Here is a 19,600-nt window from a genome sequence, read left to right as displayed (position 1 = left end):
AAAGTGAGATTTTATTTTAATTTTATTGAATTTTATGATTATATTTTTAATTTCATTGATTTGTTATCTACGATAACAAAATTAAAGTATTTCACAATATATTCTGTTAATGTAAATGATAAAATATTTTCAAAAGAATTTTACTCTATTAATAAATGACAAACTCCAATTAATTTAGTTATTTTACATTTAAAAAATCAACAAAATTTATGGGAACTAACGACAATGACGAAATTCAACATTGCTTATAATAAACTACAAATATGACTTTAATCCGTATATTATTTATAAATCACTCAACTAATGAAAAAAGGACGATTGTGATAGAACTTTCTATAATTAAAATATCAATTTGTAAAATTAATGGTTAGTTTTTCATTTTTTTTTTAATGCAGGGATTGATACGTACTACACCATTACCCTTGAACAAATTGACGGTACCCAGAATTCCCAGCATCGAGCATTCCCAATCAAAACAAAAGAATTTTTAGATACCCAAAATTTCTTTTCTTTGAAGAACTTAATGTTTAAGTTTCAGAAAAAAACAATAGTACGCAAACACTTTGACCTACTTAAACTAGGTTTAAGAAAAGGAAAAAAAAGAATCGTACATTGGTTAAATAGAAGTTAAAGATGGAAAGGCATTTTCAGACATCGGTCAATATTAATGAAGATACAATCACCACATATGCTAGAAAAAAGAATATGGCTATCTGAACGAAAAACTTTGGATTTTCCCTCATGTTTGGAGATGTAACTGCCCTGCAAGCCAGAATCCATTCATTTTGTTTAAACCTTTGTACTGGAGGAAATGGATAATAGATGACAGTGGAAAGTGAAACAAGATTCAGAAAGTGTTTTGTGGAATTCATGCTGCAGCCAGATATTACCTAGCGATTCGCTGTGAAAATCGATGAAATGGCAAACTCTGGATGAATACAATACCGGGTCCCGTTAGAACAGCTGTCACCAAATTGTCACCCTGCAATTTCACAACCAAGAACCTAAAAAATTACTAGGCCATATGTAAGCAATAAGGCAGTCATCAGCATCAAATTAAGTCTAAGAAGCAATGTAGATGAGATGATAGAAGTAGGATAATCAACCAAGTGCTACTCAGTGTGCTCATAATAGAGTTTCACATGAGGCATCTTAAACAAGCCCCAAATTTTAATCTTAACATACCGCTCAACCACCATTACATCAAGAGAGTACAAAAATCTAACTGAAAGCAACTTACCCCAAAGACCGCTCGTCTCATTGGACCATTATATTTGATTTGGACATCGATGGAAGCAGTAAGGGCCACAATACATGACATATCAACCGCCAATACCTCACCCACCTCGAGATTTTTCTGCACAACTAGCAAAAGAAAGAAACCCACAGAATTCCAATGATCAGTTTACCTAGGGAAATCAATAACATTTTTCTGTAGCCAGCAAATGGAATATGGAACATGTTACCAATGATTGGTTGAGCAATAAGGAAAGAGTTTTTCTTGTTTTAATTTTCCTGGGAGCGAAGGAGAGAACAAAAAGATCATAAAACATGCTCTTATATGACCTCTAAAAACAAGCATTTGGGTTTACATAGAATAACTAAGTATAGCATGGTACTCAGCTTGAGACATATCATGAAACCAGAAGGCAAGAAAAAAGTTCTAAAAAATTTGGTGGTATCCCTTAAATCCAAGTAACTGTAACAAAAGATTAAAGGATGTATAAGACAAAAGATACCAGATCCACCAGCAATAATAAATGCAAGCCCCTGACCAGATAACTTCTGCCTCAGAAATCCCTGTTATGCCAGCACCATGTATATCACATACACAGATAAAACAGCTTAAAGAACATGGAGAAATAAACCAAAGAAACAGAAATATGTATCAGAAAAAGATCTTTGAATGCAAATTGAGTATGAATCTAAGAGAAGAAGGACAAATGAGAAAAATTAAGTTATTATTATGTCACCTCTACACCAGTTACGGCATTCCGTGGCCGCTGATCAACTGTATTATTGACCTTCACATCATTGATGGAGCAAAGAAATGCATCTGGCTACAAACAAGTTTACGAGATGACATAAAGATTCCGGCAAATGGAATGAAAAACAAGTTAATTCTACAGCAAAAATGAATTTCCATGCAGTTATCAGAATTCTCGACTTCAAATGAGCAGTACAAAGAATGGTAACTAATGGTTAAGGGAAAGAAAAGGAGAATGGCCAATGAACAAGTCAGCTACCTGACATAAAAGCTCTCCACCAAACATTGCTAAATCAATCTGTCAAAATAAACATGAACCAGGAACAAGATGAAACTCATGTTTAGTCATAACAAAATAAAAATTCAGGGATCATGAAGTACCCAAACTTGACATACACTATAAATAAATCAATTTATTGATGTTTGGTAAGTTGGAAACACCAACCGGAAGAATCCTTGCAAGAGAAGGTGCAGCAACTCCAACAAATCCATCATTTGGACCAGGATTGCGAAGAGCAATACTAGTTACATTCTTGCCAAAAAGCCACTGCCACATGCCTACCTCGTTTTCAGGGACATAAGTGTTTTCCATTTCAATGGACCCAGACATGAAGCACATAGAGCCTACATTTGTTACATTTCATATCAATTTTGCATGAATAGAAGTCTACAAGATAAAAACCATAACTAACAGAATGCAGCGAGCCAATCATCTTATTGATTAAGCAGTTCTCCTTCAGCAGAGGATCTAATTCATAGAAGTTTAATAATCGCAATGATAAGAAACAACAACAGGATAGGGATAAGTAAAGTAGCTTCTCCATTTTATTGAACTTTAGACACTTCTCGCCACTATTTGTACCACAATATATTCTTGGCAATAGAAAACTGTAGCATTTCAAATTTTAGAATACAGGGCTCAACTTCAAGCAACTAACAATCTACATATCATAGCATCTAGAAAGCCTCATTTCCATTCATATTTTTACCATGAGATATAACTGCATAATCACCAAAACACTAAAACTACAATGAAGGCCTACATCATGGAAGCATCAAGTCCCTAATTCTGACAAAACATAAAATAATAGTAGCATTAACCCAACCAAGGAATATTACAGAGAGCAAATCAACCTACCAGGTTTTGCGATAACCTTTTCTTGAGGCTTCAGCATTATCTGGTAAACGAAAGAATAAATACCAAGATTAAAAAAGAAAAGGTTTCACAATCATAAGCATGGTATCATAGGTGTAAATTCAAAGAAAAAATCTTGATAAAAGCTTGGAAGTACCTGAACTATTTGAGCCTCACCACCCAATATTTGAAATGGGATCAGGGCATCTTGCTGACTCTACACGATTTTATAGCAACAAGAGATTATTATGAAGATATATACACACATTCTGAGACATTTATACTACACAAGATTAACATTCTAATTTCAACTAATTTCCATTGTAAAAGCTGACAAAATATTTGCTGTTTCCTGAATTCGGCACTTACACTAGCTACTCTAACAGTTTGATCACCGCAGTCTCAAGACTATACAATACAAATTGATTATAAACAAATCGATTTCAAGAGAAATTGAGTCAAAGTCAACTCTATAAGAAAATCCCAATTACAATTCGTATTGTAACAGATCAAATGCCAAAGTAAAGACTAAAATCAATTAAAATTTCACGCCAATCGCCAGCAAAAAAGGTTCAATTTCCTTCCAATTTTACCTCAATTTTCTCATGAAACAACAGAAAATCAGTGAAAGAGTGAAAAAAGCTTCGAAAAAAAAAGAAGTTACCTGATAAACGTAAGGTTGAAAAGGTGTAGAAAAAAAAGGGGCGGCCATGGAGAGATCTCGAATTTGAAATTAAATCCTTCGATTTCAACGTTGTAATCAGAGTTCTACGCTTTAATCACTCATTCATAAGGGGAAAATTAAAATAACTAAAAAGATTAAACAGATTGTTGAAAATTGTTTGCTTTTCTTTTGTTCTTATCGTGGTGGGCGGTCTGAGATTAAATAGGTGGAGATTTAAATTACGGAATTAACCTTGACAATCTCTTTTTTGTCTTCGGGTGATTTGGCGAGATCGAGATGTTACTCGGCGGCTTTTTAGTCATTTAAATTTTCGAGGCGTGGAGCTAGCGGTGACATGGCGTTGTGTTATTGGTTGAATTGCAAGTCTCGACGTGTTCGAGAATGGTCAGTCAATTTTATCACAGAGGTGGCGACGTCGTTTCGATGTCCCCGACTAATGAATAAAATAAAGATAGAAGATTACGAATTACGATTTTTTAAGAAAAATTGTTAATAATTTGGTTTTAAATAAATTAATTGATCGAATTAATTTAATTTAATTAATCAATTAATTATGAAATTAAATTGATTTTAAAAAATTATTTAAAAATGTTTTGATTTTTAATTATTTTGATTGAAAATTCAAATTAATTGAATTAATAAAAACTTTAATTAAAATATAATAAAATTTATATTAAAAAATTTAAAATATATAAAATTATTCATGTCATTTCACACTAGCATGATCGTTACCGTCGCCCTCGCTATTTCCCTCCATTCAAACCTTTCCTCTCCCCCCAAACATCGATTAGAAACAAGTCCTGCTTGTATTCAATGTTTTCTTCTGTATTTAGCCATCAAACACCATAACAAGACCCCCTGTATCAATGATAAGCAGCGATTCCAAAGCAAATAGCTAGCAAAACATGGATATCATATCACTATTTTCGGTAACATTCAATTTCAATGACAAGACCATGGATATTTTTCTTTATCCTGAAGGCAACCCCTTGCACTCATTCGGAACAAGTACCAGGGAGACCTGTGAAGTTATGGCGCACAAGTTAAACATGTACATTGTTTGAGTACTTTGGAGCAAGACATTTCTGTTCTCGAATCATACTGTCGGGCTCGGAAGATTGGTTGAAACAGTCTGCAACTTCTGTTTTTCACTCTATGTTTCACCCTGATCTTGCTTCGTTGACTTGAACCGAATTATGAATGCGTACTGTCTTCAAATGATTACAATTTGCTTTCTAATAGATAATGCCCATCAATTCCAAGTATTTGCTTAATGCATTCAACTTGTTGCCATACTCTTCTAAATCCATGCATCTTTATCATTCTTTTCATTAATGTAACAGATTTGGTGTTCATCATATTATAGGTTTTCATAGTTATAAATGCTTCCAATTTCCCAACACATGAACTTCACCATTTTTTTTGGTTCAAAATTTCAACTTGGCACCAAGCTTTCGCATACTCTTGATTCCGAGAGGGAAAAGTTCTTCAGTGAAAAGCATCGTTTATCCGAATAGGGAAGTTTTGGTTTTGGGCAGATAACTGTTTGATTTTAGGTACTGCATTTTGTTTCCTTTCCAATTCGTTTTTCTTCTCCCCTAAAACAACATATATATATATATATATATATATATTCATAGCACTTACTGTGAGAAAAGAGATTTAATAACGTTTTGATTTTTTTTTGGAATTGATATCAGTTGATTTGATATATTATTTAAGATTTTTTAGTTTATAATAAATAAATTTATATATATATGAATTTTTATATAATAATACTATTAATAATATAAAAAATAAATATGTAAGACCTTCAAATATCAAGTAAATAAATTTAAAAGTATAAAAATAATTTTATTAATTTATTATGATATTTTTAAACACTTAATTTAATTATATAATATTTGAATGAGTATTTTTTTAATATAAAAATAAAAATAAAAAGATAAAAAAAAATTAACCTTGGTTTAGAATTATGAGCACAAATTTTTTTTTTTAAAGATTAAAATAAATATGAACCTTTATCTGAAAAATAAGATATAAAAAACAAGAATTATTCTAAAAAAAATAGAGAGATGGTAACTCAAGTCTTAACTTTTAAGAATTTTATTTTATCTTTTAATTTTTATTAGGTTAAAAATATTAAAAATTAAATTAAAAATTAAAAACAATATTTTACATCGCATACTAACAAAAATGATTAATAAACTAAAATTTTTCGAAATCAACTTAAGTCAAAGAAAACAATTGCTATAATCCGATATCAAATCTAATCCAAAATCTTCTTTGAATATACTGCATTTTCACATAATTGAGAGTGTCGGCCGACCATATGGAAATGAGATCAACAGCCTTGAGCTGTTGGCTGTCAAATAGGAAACTGGATTTCTTACACAGTGAATAGAATCTAAGTATCTAACGCTAACTGACCTCGACTATTCGTTTTTTGAATAACTTTGACGTTGACCCATCGGAACCTTGGCCTCAAATTTCTGCTGGCAACCCATGAATGTTACCGAGCAACGCATCCGACAAACATTTGGCTACAGCCAAGAATATGCAGCAAATTAGAGCAATTTTGATTCAAACATCTCTTTATTTATTTTTCAGAGGAAACAGGCTTATTACAAACTTAAATAATTGCTATGGATCGTCATGATCATCAAGTTGAAGAAATTTATTCACCCATTCCAACCCAAAGCAACCTTGAGTTGAAAAGTCAAAGAACTCGTTTTCATCAAAGCTAAGTTCAAAGTTGTCATCACTTCCTCTGGCTACCTCTTCTTCCATCTGGACTGTTTCCCAAGACTTCTGGGGCACAGTTTGTTCTGTTTTTCGTTCCTTCTGGTTTATTTTCTTGCTCAAATGTGAATTCCAGTAGTTCTTGATTTCATTGTCTGTTCGCCCTGGAAGTCTTCCAGCAATCAAAGACCATCTGTACCAACATTTAAATGCTTTGCATCAATGCTCAGCATTCCCTTTTATCACTAAAAAAAATAAAGGAAAAGACCAGTAATATATGATAGAAACCTGTTCCCGAGCAGTTTGTGAAGCCTAAGAATTAAGTCTTCTTCTTCACTTGATATGTTGCCTCTCTTGATGTTGGGTCTCAAGTAGTTCAACCATCTCAATCTGCAACTTTTGCCGCAGCGATTCAAACCTATACAAGGAAGCAGTGAAACCGGTAAATTCCAATGCTCCAAAAAATGGAAGAAAATGAAAATTGTAGCTTCTCTTTGGGTTAAAAGAAACTACAAGCTTAAGAGAGCTATGTAGAATAGAGAACACAATTAACCTGATTTAATTGCGATTGTTTTCCATCTCTTTGCACCATGAATCTCAATATATTCAGCCAATTTTGTATCTTCCTCAGCTGTCCATGCACCTTTGTTCATAACCCTTTTACTCACTCCATCCTTCTTGGGAGCCATTTGCCACAGTGAGAAGAGACAGACAGAGAAAAAGCTAGGGAGTAACGGTGATTGCTCAACAAGGAGAGGTCAAGAGTATTATAAAACATGGAGAGCCTGGCGTTAGTGAAATATAGGTTTAAATTAGAATGGTCAGTATACTGAGTCCATCCATCTACCCTTCCTGAGAAAGCCAAAGACACAAGCCCTCAACTACCAGTTCTATTTAGACTTTATGTTACCATTGGCAGTGCCAACCCTCTCTATTTATTGAAAATGCTCTGCTATTTTTTCCTGATTCATGCCCTTGAAATGAATGAGAAGAATAATAATAATAAAATAAGTTGGATTCTAATATTTATACAAATTCACTTTCACTTGGTCAGCTGATCATGGCTTTCAGATTCCTGCTCACATGTTGATAAAATTAATGCAGTGACTGATGCGTGAAAATGACAGGCACCAAGTGGACCAACACCATAACAAAATCCAGGTCGTGGGGAACTCGGGATTAGTGTTCTTCCCTTGTAAAATAGAGATCTACTGTTATGTCGGCCTCCAAGTGCGACCAACAACAGAATTTTGACCAACCAATCTCCTATAGCAGGCAGTTGCCCAATTCACGAGACACTCAAAAGACTAACGTTCGTCGGCCCTTTTTTTCCCTTACATCATACTCTTCGGTTATAATTACAGTAAAATAAAATTAAGTTTATTTGCATGTAATAAAAAAATTAAAGATTGAAATTTTGTATATTAAAGGTTGATGATATATTTAGTTATTAAGCTTATTTTATTCAAAAATTTGAAAGATTATTCTTTTACAATTTAAATAATAATAATTTATGTATAAAACGTTATCAAACTTAAAAAATATTAAGAAAGTCAAATTCAAGCTCTAATTATGGGACAGATAATAATTCTTTTATTTTTCAAGTAGCACTTTTCATTTTTCCATCTTTTGTGATCTTTATTATTTTCTTGAGTTAAGATACGTTACATGATAACTTTATTTACTAACTATAGATGTAAGATGTAAAAATATATATTATTTACAGTTGTAAGCCTCAAATTCAATTACAATTGTCTTAGTGGGAAAAATAAACTAAACATAAATGAATGGTGAGAAAAGGCAAGGCCAAGGAAACCAACCTTGCGAGGAAAAAGGAAAAAGAAAAAATGAGCTTTTTTTTTTCTCTGGTTTTATGTACCATTTGTCCCTATTCTTGCGATTCATTTACATATCAATGAAACAATCCAAAAGCTTTCTTCAATACACTAAATACAACAGATAGGAATAACACCATCACAACTTTCTTGTAAGCCAACACCCTAAGATTTACCCTTAAACCACGTTTTCTCATTAATCTCGTCGTTGTTGTACCCATCATTAGAAGCCATGAACCAATTAAGCAAAGCAGAGTTTTCATGGTCTCTCTAGCTCCCCTAATGTTTGCTGCATCACCTGGGACATCCACATAGAACCACTTAGAACCCACATCACTAATTTCTCGGCGGTTTAAGCCAAGGCTTTCATTCAACCAACTAGATAACCAGATAAGTAACTTTGCAAGCCATGCCACCTCGTCATTGGAGATTGGGCGCTTCATCCAGTCACCCTTGTATGTGATATTAGCTAATGTTAGGTTGCCAACTCTTCTGGGCTTGAAGATTTCATCACGGAAGTGCAGAGGCTGTCTCAGTTCAGGTGAAATAGGAATTGGCTTCACCGCAGAGCCACCAAACAAACAGCCCAATTTTGCTTTCAATGAATCTATTAACTGAAGGCCGCGTGCGAGATTATAGCCAGAAATTGCTTGCAACTCAGCTTCTGCACGCAATATAAACAACTGCAAGACAGAACCATTGCCAATGAATGAGAACAAATGCTGTGATAGATTAAAAAAAGCACAACCACAAGCTTTTCAATTACAAATACTAAAAGCTACAAAAACCTGAAGTAGTTGTTGTCCCCCATCTTCCCCTTCACCAAAGAGTTGCAGATCTTTGTTCCGGTTGTCATGCAAGAAAGATCCATCGGCATCACTTTCACGTAAGCCACCCTCCCAGTCCTATTGTCACCAACAAAAGAAATCAATGAAGTGCAATGTGATGCTGAGAAAGTTGATCAATCATGCAGATGCTCAGTCTCATCAAATGTTGGAGAGTGGCCAGAGAACCACCTTAGAAACCATTGAGAAACGATAAGTGAAATTTAAAAAAAAAAAAAAAAGAACTTCTACTTAACATTAGGTTCAATGCCGAGCAGCAGTTCATTTCATCAACTTCAGAAAACATTTGAACCCTTATTTGCTTACCCTGATAGACAAAAGCAAGAGAGTAGAGAGATTCAGAACACAATTTACCTGCAACTGTTCACGAATTGAAGGAACATATCTATACAAGCTATTGAGTGTTGATTTGCTTGAAACAGCTTGTTTAGAATGAAAAATAGCGTTCACATTCTTTATCAGCTCAATCAGCTCTTTAGAGGATGTCAACAGGCTTATAACCTGCAAAAACAAGATAAAGAATGAAGAAAATCTTTTAAAAAAAAAAAAAGATAAGTACAGAATATAGAAGACAATATTCTACCATAAAATCAAAGAAAATCCAGGTAAAGGTACCAAATGCACCATGACTACTCTTTCCTCATTTCAGCCCAATACTTCTTCATACCTACACCTTAAGATGCAGTGTTGAAAGCCTATAAAAGGATACTTGACCATGATTGAAAATGATAAAAAAAATCTATGCAGTCACAATAAGCCATGAACCGGATATCCTAACCCTGCATGAAATACCATAACCCTGTCTATAATCTATTGATCTTATATAGATTGTAAATTTCCTCTAAACATGATGAGACCAACACAAAAAATTTATCTTCATCCAGATTACCCTTCTTCAAACACTCATACAATCTCTGGCCCAGTTCTGGAAAAACTGCACCAACCCACATTTAGTTGGCCACTAGAGAGCCCCAATACACCTGCATTCCCCCACAAGTAAAGGCTATAATGTTCCTTTCCAGAAACTCAGAACCAATATATATATATATATATATATTCTAAGTCTTTTAGATAACCTCAAAACAATCCTAATCATGGACTTTACTTGTTAGGATCAGACTGCAAGCAGATTTTTTGGCTATTAAATAAGGAAATTCCATATCTTAGATTTTTTCTTTGCTAGATCATTGATTCCATACCTTAGATTTTTTCTTTGCTAGATCATTGATATTAGATTACAAGTATTTACAACAGCAAGAAAAACACACAGAAAAGTCACTTGACCAAAGTGAAAATAGTCACAGTTAAGAAACAAACCTTCAATAGCATCTGGATTATTACTTCTGGATCTGTATGAAGGAACTTGTGTGCGAATCCAATAAAATGCATAACCAGTGAAGTGTAGTATAGATAATTAGACAAAACATAGCCTTGCCATAATGAAGAATATCCAGAAGCTTGAGACTGTGGTTCCTGCTTCCTCAAATCTTTACTTGATCCATTCATAATCTCACCAAGCTCTGCAAAATCATCCAAGCTGATTGTCCAAGGCTCCATAAAACTAACCCATACAGAGAACACCTGTGATGCATTCTTGATTGACGTTCCCACGGGACAAAACAAGAATGTTCTCAATATAAACCTATACAATGGCCTCTGTATCCACAAGTTCCAAGAACCAACAAAACATGCACAAGGTGACACAGAAACAGCGTCCCTTGACCTACCACTATCAAAACAACCAGAAGCCCTCCTGCATGGACTTCCATCATAATCAATACGGTCAAACCCATCCATGCCTATGACCGAGCTCAAATTCACGTACTTTACAAACAACTTCACCACCTCACCCAACCCGCTTGTTGGTGGGGTCTCTCCCAACATTGACCTAAACGGAATCGACACACCAAACGATTTGCATACATTATCGGGCAAGGGCGAAAAATCATTATCAACCAACCAATAATGCACCAAAACATTGACCAAAAACTCAGCACAAAATATAACCGAACCATCACACTTCAAAGAGTAATTCAAAATTGAACTACGATAAGGTTGGTGAGCACCCAAATCAAATATAGGCACAAATGCACGAAGATACGCATATAAAAGCAGTATATAAAGATTACCCTCAAATTTTTGCTCCATTTCACGCTTATTTGACCCTGAAAAACCCCGAATTGAGTGTGCCCAATTCTCTAACCTAAACTTCTTGCTTCTTTTTACAGAATTCGAGTCCAAGTTCTCGCTGTTTCCTTTACAAATGGGATAATAAGCGAACCAAAACATATAATATTCGAAAACATTCACTTGAATTTGACAAAAAGGGCCCTTAACTGAATCTTCTTTGACTTTACCATTAAACAAAGGGCACAAAACGGATAAAACCCGGCAATCTTTGTAGTTGGATAGCATGAATCGGACCCACTTCGGGAGCCGTTCAACTGGGAACATGAATTTGACGAGGGAATGTCGATCAACAGATGAGATTGAGTTCATTAAAGTTCCATTTGGGGAAAGAAGGCAGAGGATTTTGGAGGATAAATCCGAGCAGTTAGATTGGGAAGCAAGTTCGATCCAGCCGTTGGAGTGGGGATGCTGGGGTTTTTGGGGCGATGGAGGTGGGGGTAGTGACGTGGCGTCATCGAAGCCGAAGAGTTTGCAGATTAGGGTAGGGAATGCGATGGAGAAGAAATGGCGAGATTGATCAGGTGTGTGCGAGTGTAGGAAGGAGTCGACATAGGCGCAGATGGCGGATATTTGGGAGGGAGTGGTGGAGGCGAGTATTGCCGAGGCGAGGTCTTGGGATTGGGAAAGGGAATCGACAGTGTACGAGTGAGGGAGCATCGTAAAGTTTTACGAATGCGATAGCACCAAAAACAAAAGAAAGGGATTAGGGTTTTTGCTTGGAAAGAAGCGAAGAGAGAAACGGGAAGGGTTTTGGCCCCATGAGATGAGAGACAGAGGGGTTTAAATGAAAAGAGAAGCGAATGTGGCGCCTTTTTGACGGGGGAAGGGTGAGGGTTACGTGGCAACGGATTAAGGTTTTTAATCATGAAGATTGCGAGGCCTATTTCCAAATATACGGGCCAGGTGCTTCATGTTTGATGACTATACCTTTTTTTAGATAAAATAATTAAAAAGATTCTAAAATAAAATTTTAATAATTATTTAAAATTTTTAAAATTTTATTATAATTAAATTTAAATTTATTTATTTCCAAGTTAATCCTTTAAATATTTATTTTCATTCAATTAAACCTTTAATTAAATAAAAATAATTAATCATTTTTTTAACAATGACTTATTCGATAAAATAAGTGCTTGAGATTTAATTGAATGAAAAAAATAAAAATTTAAATGATTATTGAAATTTAATTAAATATGTTTTTTTACTCATTTGACTTCTTAATTATAATTTTATATAATTATTTAATTATAATAAAAAATTATTTATAAATATATTATTTATAAATGTAGGTTACACAAAGTTTTAATAGATTTTTGTATGATTATAAATTATAATTAATTAATTATATTGTAATGATCATTAATGATCTGTTTTCATTGCATGATAATATTTTTTATTATTTTATAATTTTGATAAAATGGACAATAATTATGAGGTTTTGCCATATTGATAGTTATTTTTATATAAAATAATTCAAATATCATGCCATGATCTTGTCTCTACTTAAATTTTATTAGTAATCTTTAAAAAAAATTATTTTCAGTAAGCTAAATATTTATAGTTTTCTCTAAAGATATGTGAATTGTGTTAAAATTGGTTTTTGAATAAACCCAATTAATGAAAAAGTTAGGCAATCCAATCATTTTCATCGAAAGTAATTTATTTTTTATTTTTGTTAATTTTTATATAATCAAATGTAATTGATTTTTTTTTTTTATAATTGAGAATCAAGACAGTTAAAAATTAAAATTTTATTATTAAATTAACTTATAAGATGAAAAAAAAGCACGAAATAAAGTTAATTTATTTTGTTATAGAAAATTAAAATGTTTTGGCCAATTAAATTAGGACCTCGTTTAGTATTGTTATTAACCGTTCAAATATTAGTTGTAACTCAAACGTAATATTAAATAATAAAAAATTTTAGTTTTTTTTATTTAAAAGTTTGATTTTTTAATCCAAATAAAAAAATTCTTCAAAAAATGTTTATTAGTAAAAAAATACATTTGAGATAAAAAATAATTTAATGTCTTTATATTTTTAATTTTTTAAAAATATTTTAATTACTCACAACACTATTTTACACTTATATCAAACATTTAAAATTTTTAATTATATCTTTTAAGTATATATTTTTTTCAACCGAAAAAATAATAGTATTAAACTAATATTTTTTTGTCTAAAATTTTTTTGTGTTTGATAGTTACTTTAAATCTTAATTAATTAAAAATTAAATCGAATTAAATCTTATAAAAAAATAAATTATTTCAAACTTATTTTTTCATTCATAAAACTTAAAATTAAAATTTTATTTAAAAAAATTAAAATTTTTTTATCACTCGAACCTAGGGTTGACATCGAGTCGGATTCGGAATAGGTTTTGCTCGCCTCTAATCTGATATTACCCGAAATTTTTTTTTCATACCCAATCTCGATCCGATATTATATAAATTGTACCCACCCGATCCAACCCGAAATTAATAAAATATTATTTTTTAAATATATAATATTATTTTTTAAATATAAATATTTAAAAATATCATTATATAAATATATATAAATAAATAATTAAATAATTAATTAAAAAATAATTTTTTATATAATATCAGATCAGACTTACTTAAAATCCGACCTTGATCCTATCTCGATTGTTTTATAATTTTATCCGATCTAAAATTTGAATTAAAAAAAAATGACCTCGTAAAATCATATCGAATCAAAATACATCGAGAACGGATTAAATTACCGTACCTGCTCGAACCAACTAATACTAAGTTAACGTTCAACAAACTAAAATAAATTCCACGGCCGAATATACTTTGCCCTTTTGCTTTAATCGTTTTTGGGCTCTGAGTTCAAGATTCCAAATGATAGTCAGGTCCCAATAAACAATTTATAGGGCCAACCACTTAATGACATTTTCAGTCTTATTGGGCCACCAAACAATATTATAACCTCGTCCAAATCAAATCTACTACTTTCGTCTCCGGTTTACTCCTTTATTTATTTATTTTTTATAAATATTTTGGGTTAATAACACTTGTCGTACAACGCTGTTAAAGAGTTGCAGTAACAGAAAATACAAAAATAAAATTTTAATATCTAATTAATTTTTTTTAAAAAAATATTATATTAAAAAATAATAATTCAGAAGTCAAATAGGTATTATCCGAAATTTTTTTGTTAAGATAGGTTGTGTTGTTGGAAGTGGTTGGGAAATAGTAAATAAAGGACATTGTTAATCAATTAATTATCCTCTTGTTCTCAAACCTTGGTTTGTGACATTTCTCGTTCTTCACTATATTTGATAAACCCTTGTCCTAATAAAACCACAACATTTGCAACTCAGTTATAAAAATTCTTCTCCAATCAAGAGAATTATTACAAAGCAATATCATGGGATGTTTGGATAGGATTCAAAATCTTAAACGGTTTTTGATTGGACTAAAAGGGTTATCATCAAAAAATATACTAAATGATTAGTTCACTTATGATTTGATGAAAAATGGATTTTTTTAATCGAAATTTTATTCAACTAAAAATATCATATAATTAAATATGATATAATCATATCTCTTATTAAATCGAATATTGTAAGTTTACGTCATTTTTTTATTTAAATTGATTAAAAGATTTTGTGACACTAAAAAATACATTTGGATTAAATTTAATTGTTTAATCGAATTCTCAAATAAATTATTAATCAATTTCGAATCAAGAATCCTTTTATTTTCTTAATTCATATAATATATGATTAAACTTTCTCATGATTCATGAATGAAGGTTAACATAAAATAGCATGTCGACCTCCATTTATAGAATCTCCTATATTTGGCTTTGAAAAAGAAAAGAAAAGAATCTCCTATATTTGGCCTTGAAAAGAAAAGAAAAGAAGAAGAGCGTATATAATAAGTTAAGAACAAGATCAAAATTATAGTTACTTGAGAAATTTCATAGTCATAGGTCAAGATCATGATGCCCCATCGATGCTGTACAATCCGCGTGTATCATCTGCAGTTCCCAAATATTTTACAAAGCAAAAAAACAAAAATAAAAACAAAAACCCCAAAACTTTGAAGAGCACGCGATTGAATTTAATCATCTCATCCATGAAGAAAGTGGTCCAAAAATACATCAGTTGATCATAGAAACTTGAAAAAAGAAAAAAAAAAAAAAAAAAAAAAAAGAGTGCCGGCCCTTTTCTTGCTATCATTGTCACATTGTTAAAATGCTCATTTGTAGTGAAACGGGAAATGAGAAGGACATTGTGGCTGTGCAGAGCTGATGATGTTTTTTTCTATATATATAAATATATATATATATATATTATATACACTTTTTTATTTAAGACTTAAATACAAAATATTTATATTGAATTTTTACGGCCTTTTATTTGTAAATAATTTATAAATTCAAAAAATTTCAAAAAAAAAAAAATCCGTAAATCTTCTCATAAATTGACGAATTATCCTAACTTTGAAGATAATATAATTTTTCCTCCTAAACTTTAATGAAAAAAGAAAAAAAAAAACTACACCCCTTCCATTATTAAGTGTTCCCAGAGCAGCTACTTCTGGCAGCCGCCTGCCTCATTGCATTTGAAAGAAAGGAAGGAGATTTTTTTGTTTGTGGGTATGAGAAAAAGACGAGGGCTCAACTTTTGTTCTTATGGATTTGTAATGGAATATTGGAAGGGGATTTTCTTTCAATATTTTTCTTTTAATTTCCTTTTACAGTTGGTTGATGAGTGATAACATAGAAATCTACAACAAAAAAAAAAAAAAAAAAAAAAAACTTAGGATCTAATTCTAGATGCCATGGCTTAACTACACTAATAACAAAAATGTTGACTCTTATTATTATAGTGGTACCATTTGCCTTGAGCAAATTTTTTTTTAGATATATTTTTTATTGATAAAATTAATAAATTCATCGATAAATTTAATATATATATATATTAAAAAAAAAAAAAAAAAAAACTCCTGAATCGTTGACTACACATATTCTGGCTTGTCTTCCAAGTTTAGGGTTGTGGTAAAGAGAGACCCATCATCATCATCTTTCTCTTTCTTTCTCATTCTTTTCCACTTTTTTTTTTATTTACCTCTGCATATAAATATTTTTTCTTTTCTGATCTTCCCTTGCTTTAATTCCCTTTTTTGTCTGACACCCACTGATCTAAATCTTCAAAAATAAAGAAGAAGAGAAAGAGAAAAATAATGAAAAAAAAAAAAAGAGACGTGCATGTTTAGATTCATGCAATTGATTCCTACTTCTAATCATATTAAAAGTATATATTTTATAATTATCTTTATTCAATCTTATTAGCTAATCATATATTTTCATCTGATTAATTATAATGTAAGATGCTTTATTCCAATCTAACCTTGTCTGTCACTATTATTAGCCAACTGATCAACCACAGGCATAATAATAATAATAAAATTAAAAAAATTAATATATACATATCCCTCAAGTGTGTTAATAAGTGGTAATTACGTAATATTTTATTTTTGATTGTATTAAAATATTTGTTTATAAAATTGCAATTGGTGCACATTTTTATGATTAATTGCATTATTAAAGAGAAAAGAATTCTAAAATTAAAATTGGCATATATATAGAAATTAATAAATGGATATCGAGTTCAACGTCCAATTTTTTTTGTCCAATTTTGCAACTTTGATCCAACTAACATTAATCTTTGAAGCTTTTATAATTAAAGGCCCCATTAAATATAGTTAATTATAATGTGATGATCTGTAAATATTTAATTTTAATTATTTTTTACTTCAAAAAAATTTTAATTATTTCTTTATATGTATGGTAACAAAGTATAGTTTTAAGGTATTCAAAATAGGATGGGCAATGGCAATTTCAATTAATTACGCTTTAATTATCTTTTTTTAAGTCAAAATCATTTGAACCCTTAGAGATTTACATTATCAATAGCCAATGAATTATTTATTTATTTATTTAATTTTCTTTTCAAATGAATTTAATTATGGCTTAGACCTATCAAGAAATTAAACAAATCACAAACTTTTAATTATAAGACAGCCCAATTTACTCAATCACAGTTGTAGTTGATAAACAAACAAAGATCAATGATGAATGATGAAATGCATGTGTCTTTATTTTATGACCTAAGATTAGGGTTTCTATAAGTTTAGGATAATTGAAACCATACACAAAGTTTTTTTTTTTTAAATGTTTTTCAAAAAGAATCTATGTTTCTGAGAAGAAATTAGCTGGAATGTTAAAAAGAGAAGTAAACTATGTGCGTAAGAAGCATAATGATAATAATAAAATGGATAAGTCAATGTCAATCTGAATCTTTACCCAAAAAAAAATCAATTTAAACAATTTAAAACTTTTCCACATTAGAACATTGATTATTTCGACTTGAGAAAGAATTAATTAATTAATTAATTATGTTATGTCACTTTTAAAACATAGCATGCTTTTGTCACACTCCGACAAGTCCCTTTCTCTTGTGCATTTTATTTTTCTACTTTTTTGAACAATACGACGTAGTTTTTGTATATATAATTTTGGTATAATTTAGACAATTTGTATGTTATGTTATCTGCAAAATTTTTATTTCAGTGCACCAAGTCAAGTCATTGTATGGGTCCAATTATTAGAAATTAGAACCATGAATATGTTTATAAAACTATATAAAAAATAATGGGAGTTGTTAAAGTTAGTTGCCTCTTTCTTTAAAGTATAATTTACTCATATTCATGTATTCAAAAAAATAATGTATATTTTAATTCTCAATTACAAATTTAGATATGATTATGTATTTGAAGCTTCCTCTAAAGAAATAATATGATTTTGTTATTAATTTCTCTTGTACTATCTTATACATGTTCAATCCCTCTCTTTGTTGTTCAATGGTCTCCAATTAAATGTGGTCAAGATTCCATGAATGATTATGTTTTAGGTGAATCCATGGAAATATGTGGACTTATTTTTATTGTTAAGATCAATATAAAGCAAATTATTGAATTGGGACCTTGATAATGACTGATTAATCATTTGTATCTCCATTAATTTTTTTTAGTAAAACTTTTTGCTCATTTTTTTTCTTGAATTGTTTTTATTAGAAATCAATGTTGATTTGAGCACCCCTTAATCTTGAAGGAAAATTTTACTTAAATCTATAAAAAATTATATATATATATATTTATCTCAATTATCAAGATCAAAACATTTTTGAAATTAATACAATATAGCCTCATGAGAAAAGAAAAAAGATGTGGTTTTTCTTGACCTTTCTTATAGACAAGAACAAGGCTAAGGCAGATATTGATGGAGATGGAGAAGTGACCCTATGAGTTATGAAAAAGATGATAAAGATAAGACCAAAATTGCCACTTAACCTTTGGTGATACAGCTAATGTAATTATTAAATGGGTTGTTGTTGTTTTTGTCTTCCAATCAAAGAAAAGAAAAAAAAAGAATTAGATTTCTTAGCTCTATGATATTAAAATGGTGGGGGCTAAGGCCAAAGTTGACTGAAGGCTTATTGTAGCAAAGCAAGATTATCAAAATGTAGGCACTTGTTTTTGGAAATCCTTTCTGTAATAACACCATCTTTCTTTCTTATAAAAGTCCCATTTGAGATGAAACAATCGATTTTTTATGTTTTTAAAGCAAGAATTTGTGAGCTTTTGCCCCTTCTTTTCCGAACTTTAAACCCATAAATGGATGTTCCAAATCTGTTCCTTTGATGTCTTTAATCAGGTGAAGAAGGGAAAGATCAATGTTTCTAGATGCGTTTTTCTTTCTCACATGGAGCATCAGCTTTAAATTATTTTAATAATTAGTGTATTTAATAAACAAACAAAAGAATTCATCAGCACATGATGTAATTCTTTGATGCTGTGTCGTATACTTGTTTCTAAATTTAGCATGGTTGGTGAATTCTGACTCAAATATGTCTCATATGTATCCTCTGCATTATGATGCTCAAAAATTGGGAAAAAAAGTACAGTACTGTAAGAACTCCAACCTTATAATCTATACCTTGTTTCTAGCAATTTATGTAGACAATTGTCAAGTTACAACATCAACCGAAAGCCAAGTAAATAGAGAAGATCAGGCCATTTAAAGTGCATAGAACTTGATCGATCTACAATGTTCATTTTGACTTAAAATCACGGAGGGTAAAGC

At 31.0% G+C, this 19,600-nt stretch overlaps 3 protein-coding genes across 4 annotated transcripts; all 3 read right to left on the bottom strand.

Annotated features, from left to right (window-relative positions):
• Nucleotides 1–562: 562 nt before the first annotated feature.
• On the bottom strand, nt 563–3,990 carry LOC111277070 (uncharacterized). 2 transcript variants are annotated; one of them, XM_022863214.2, is made up of 10 exons: nt 3,787–3,990; nt 3,280–3,339; nt 3,126–3,165; nt 2,433–2,611; nt 2,247–2,285; nt 1,974–2,060; nt 1,740–1,800; nt 1,241–1,365; nt 891–982; nt 563–762 (listed from the first exon to the last, which is right to left on the bottom strand). In XM_022863214.2, exons 1-10 carry the CDS (start codon nt 3,832–3,834, stop codon nt 648–650), a joined length of 846 nt encoding a protein of 281 aa, XP_022718949.1. In that variant the 5' UTR covers nt 3,835–3,990; the 3' UTR covers nt 563–647. The 2 variants fall into 2 exon arrangements, with proteins under 2 accessions (XP_022718949.1, XP_022718956.1); XM_022863221.2 differs by lacking the exon at nt 1,974–2,060.
• A 2,068-nt stretch (nt 3,991–6,058) lies between these two features.
• Nucleotides 6,059–7,549, bottom strand: LOC111286616 (transcription factor MYB114-like). Its single transcript, XM_022876679.2, has 3 exons — nt 7,103–7,549; nt 6,838–6,967; nt 6,059–6,742 (listed from the first exon to the last, which is right to left on the bottom strand). Exons 1-3 carry the CDS (start codon nt 7,236–7,238, stop codon nt 6,451–6,453), a joined length of 558 nt encoding a protein of 185 aa, XP_022732414.2. The 5' UTR covers nt 7,239–7,549; the 3' UTR covers nt 6,059–6,450.
• A 697-nt stretch (nt 7,550–8,246) lies between these two features.
• LOC111277047 (uncharacterized) lies at nt 8,247–12,204 on the bottom strand. Its single transcript, XM_022863176.2, has 4 exons — nt 10,547–12,204; nt 9,584–9,730; nt 9,173–9,289; nt 8,247–9,067 (listed from the first exon to the last, which is right to left on the bottom strand). The coding sequence occupies exons 1-4, from the start codon at nt 12,074–12,076 to the stop codon at nt 8,462–8,464; spliced, it is 2,400 nt and encodes a 799-aa protein (XP_022718911.2). The 5' UTR covers nt 12,077–12,204; the 3' UTR covers nt 8,247–8,461.
• Nucleotides 12,205–19,600: the final 7,396 nt, after the last annotated feature.

This window comes from Durio zibethinus, chromosome 17 (genome assembly GCF_047325235.1).
Source record: "Durio zibethinus cultivar Kanyao isolate XHJ-2024 chromosome 17, ASM4732523v1, whole genome shotgun sequence".
NCBI classification, from domain to species: domain Eukaryota; kingdom Viridiplantae; phylum Streptophyta; class Magnoliopsida; order Malvales; family Malvaceae; genus Durio; species Durio zibethinus.
This window is presented reverse-complemented; position numbering and strand designations above follow the sequence as displayed.

What these genes read in the sequence shown, in the direction of transcription:
- LOC111277070 (XM_022863214.2), bottom strand. Translation starts at nt 3,834, where the DNA reads ATGGCCGCCCCTTTTTTTTCTACACCTTTTCAACCTTACGTTTATCAG. An exon ending in GTGAGGCTCAAATAGTTCAG is followed by an intron (nt 3,166 to 3,279) that starts GTACTTCCAAGC and finishes TTCGTTTACCAG; the next exon opens with ATAATGCTGAAGCCTCAAGA. An exon ending in TGAGACGAGCGGTCTTTGGG is followed by an intron (nt 983 to 1,240) that starts GTAAGTTGCTTT and finishes GTGAAATTGCAG; the next exon opens with GGTGACAATTTGGTGACAGC.
- LOC111286616 (XM_022876679.2), bottom strand. Translation starts at nt 7,238, where the DNA reads ATGGCTCCCAAGAAGGATGGAGTGAGTAAAAGGGTTATGAACAAAGGT. An exon ending in AACAATCGCAATTAAATCAG is followed by an intron (nt 6,968 to 7,102) that starts GTTAATTGTGTT and finishes TTCCTTGTATAG; the next exon opens with GTTTGAATCGCTGCGGCAAA. An exon ending in CACAAACTGCTCGGGAACAG is followed by an intron (nt 6,743 to 6,837) that starts GTTTCTATCATA and finishes ATGTTGGTACAG; the next exon opens with ATGGTCTTTGATTGCTGGAA.
- LOC111277047 (XM_022863176.2), bottom strand. Translation starts at nt 12,076, where the DNA reads ATGCTCCCTCACTCGTACACTGTCGATTCCCTTTCCCAATCCCAAGAC. An exon ending in TAATCCAGATGCTATTGAAG is followed by an intron (nt 9,731 to 10,546) that starts GTTTGTTTCTTA and finishes TTGTTTTTGCAG; the next exon opens with GTTATAAGCCTGTTGACATC. An exon ending in GGGGACAACAACTACTTCAG is followed by an intron (nt 9,068 to 9,172) that starts GTTTTTGTAGCT and finishes TCTGTCTTGCAG; the next exon opens with TTGTTTATATTGCGTGCAGA.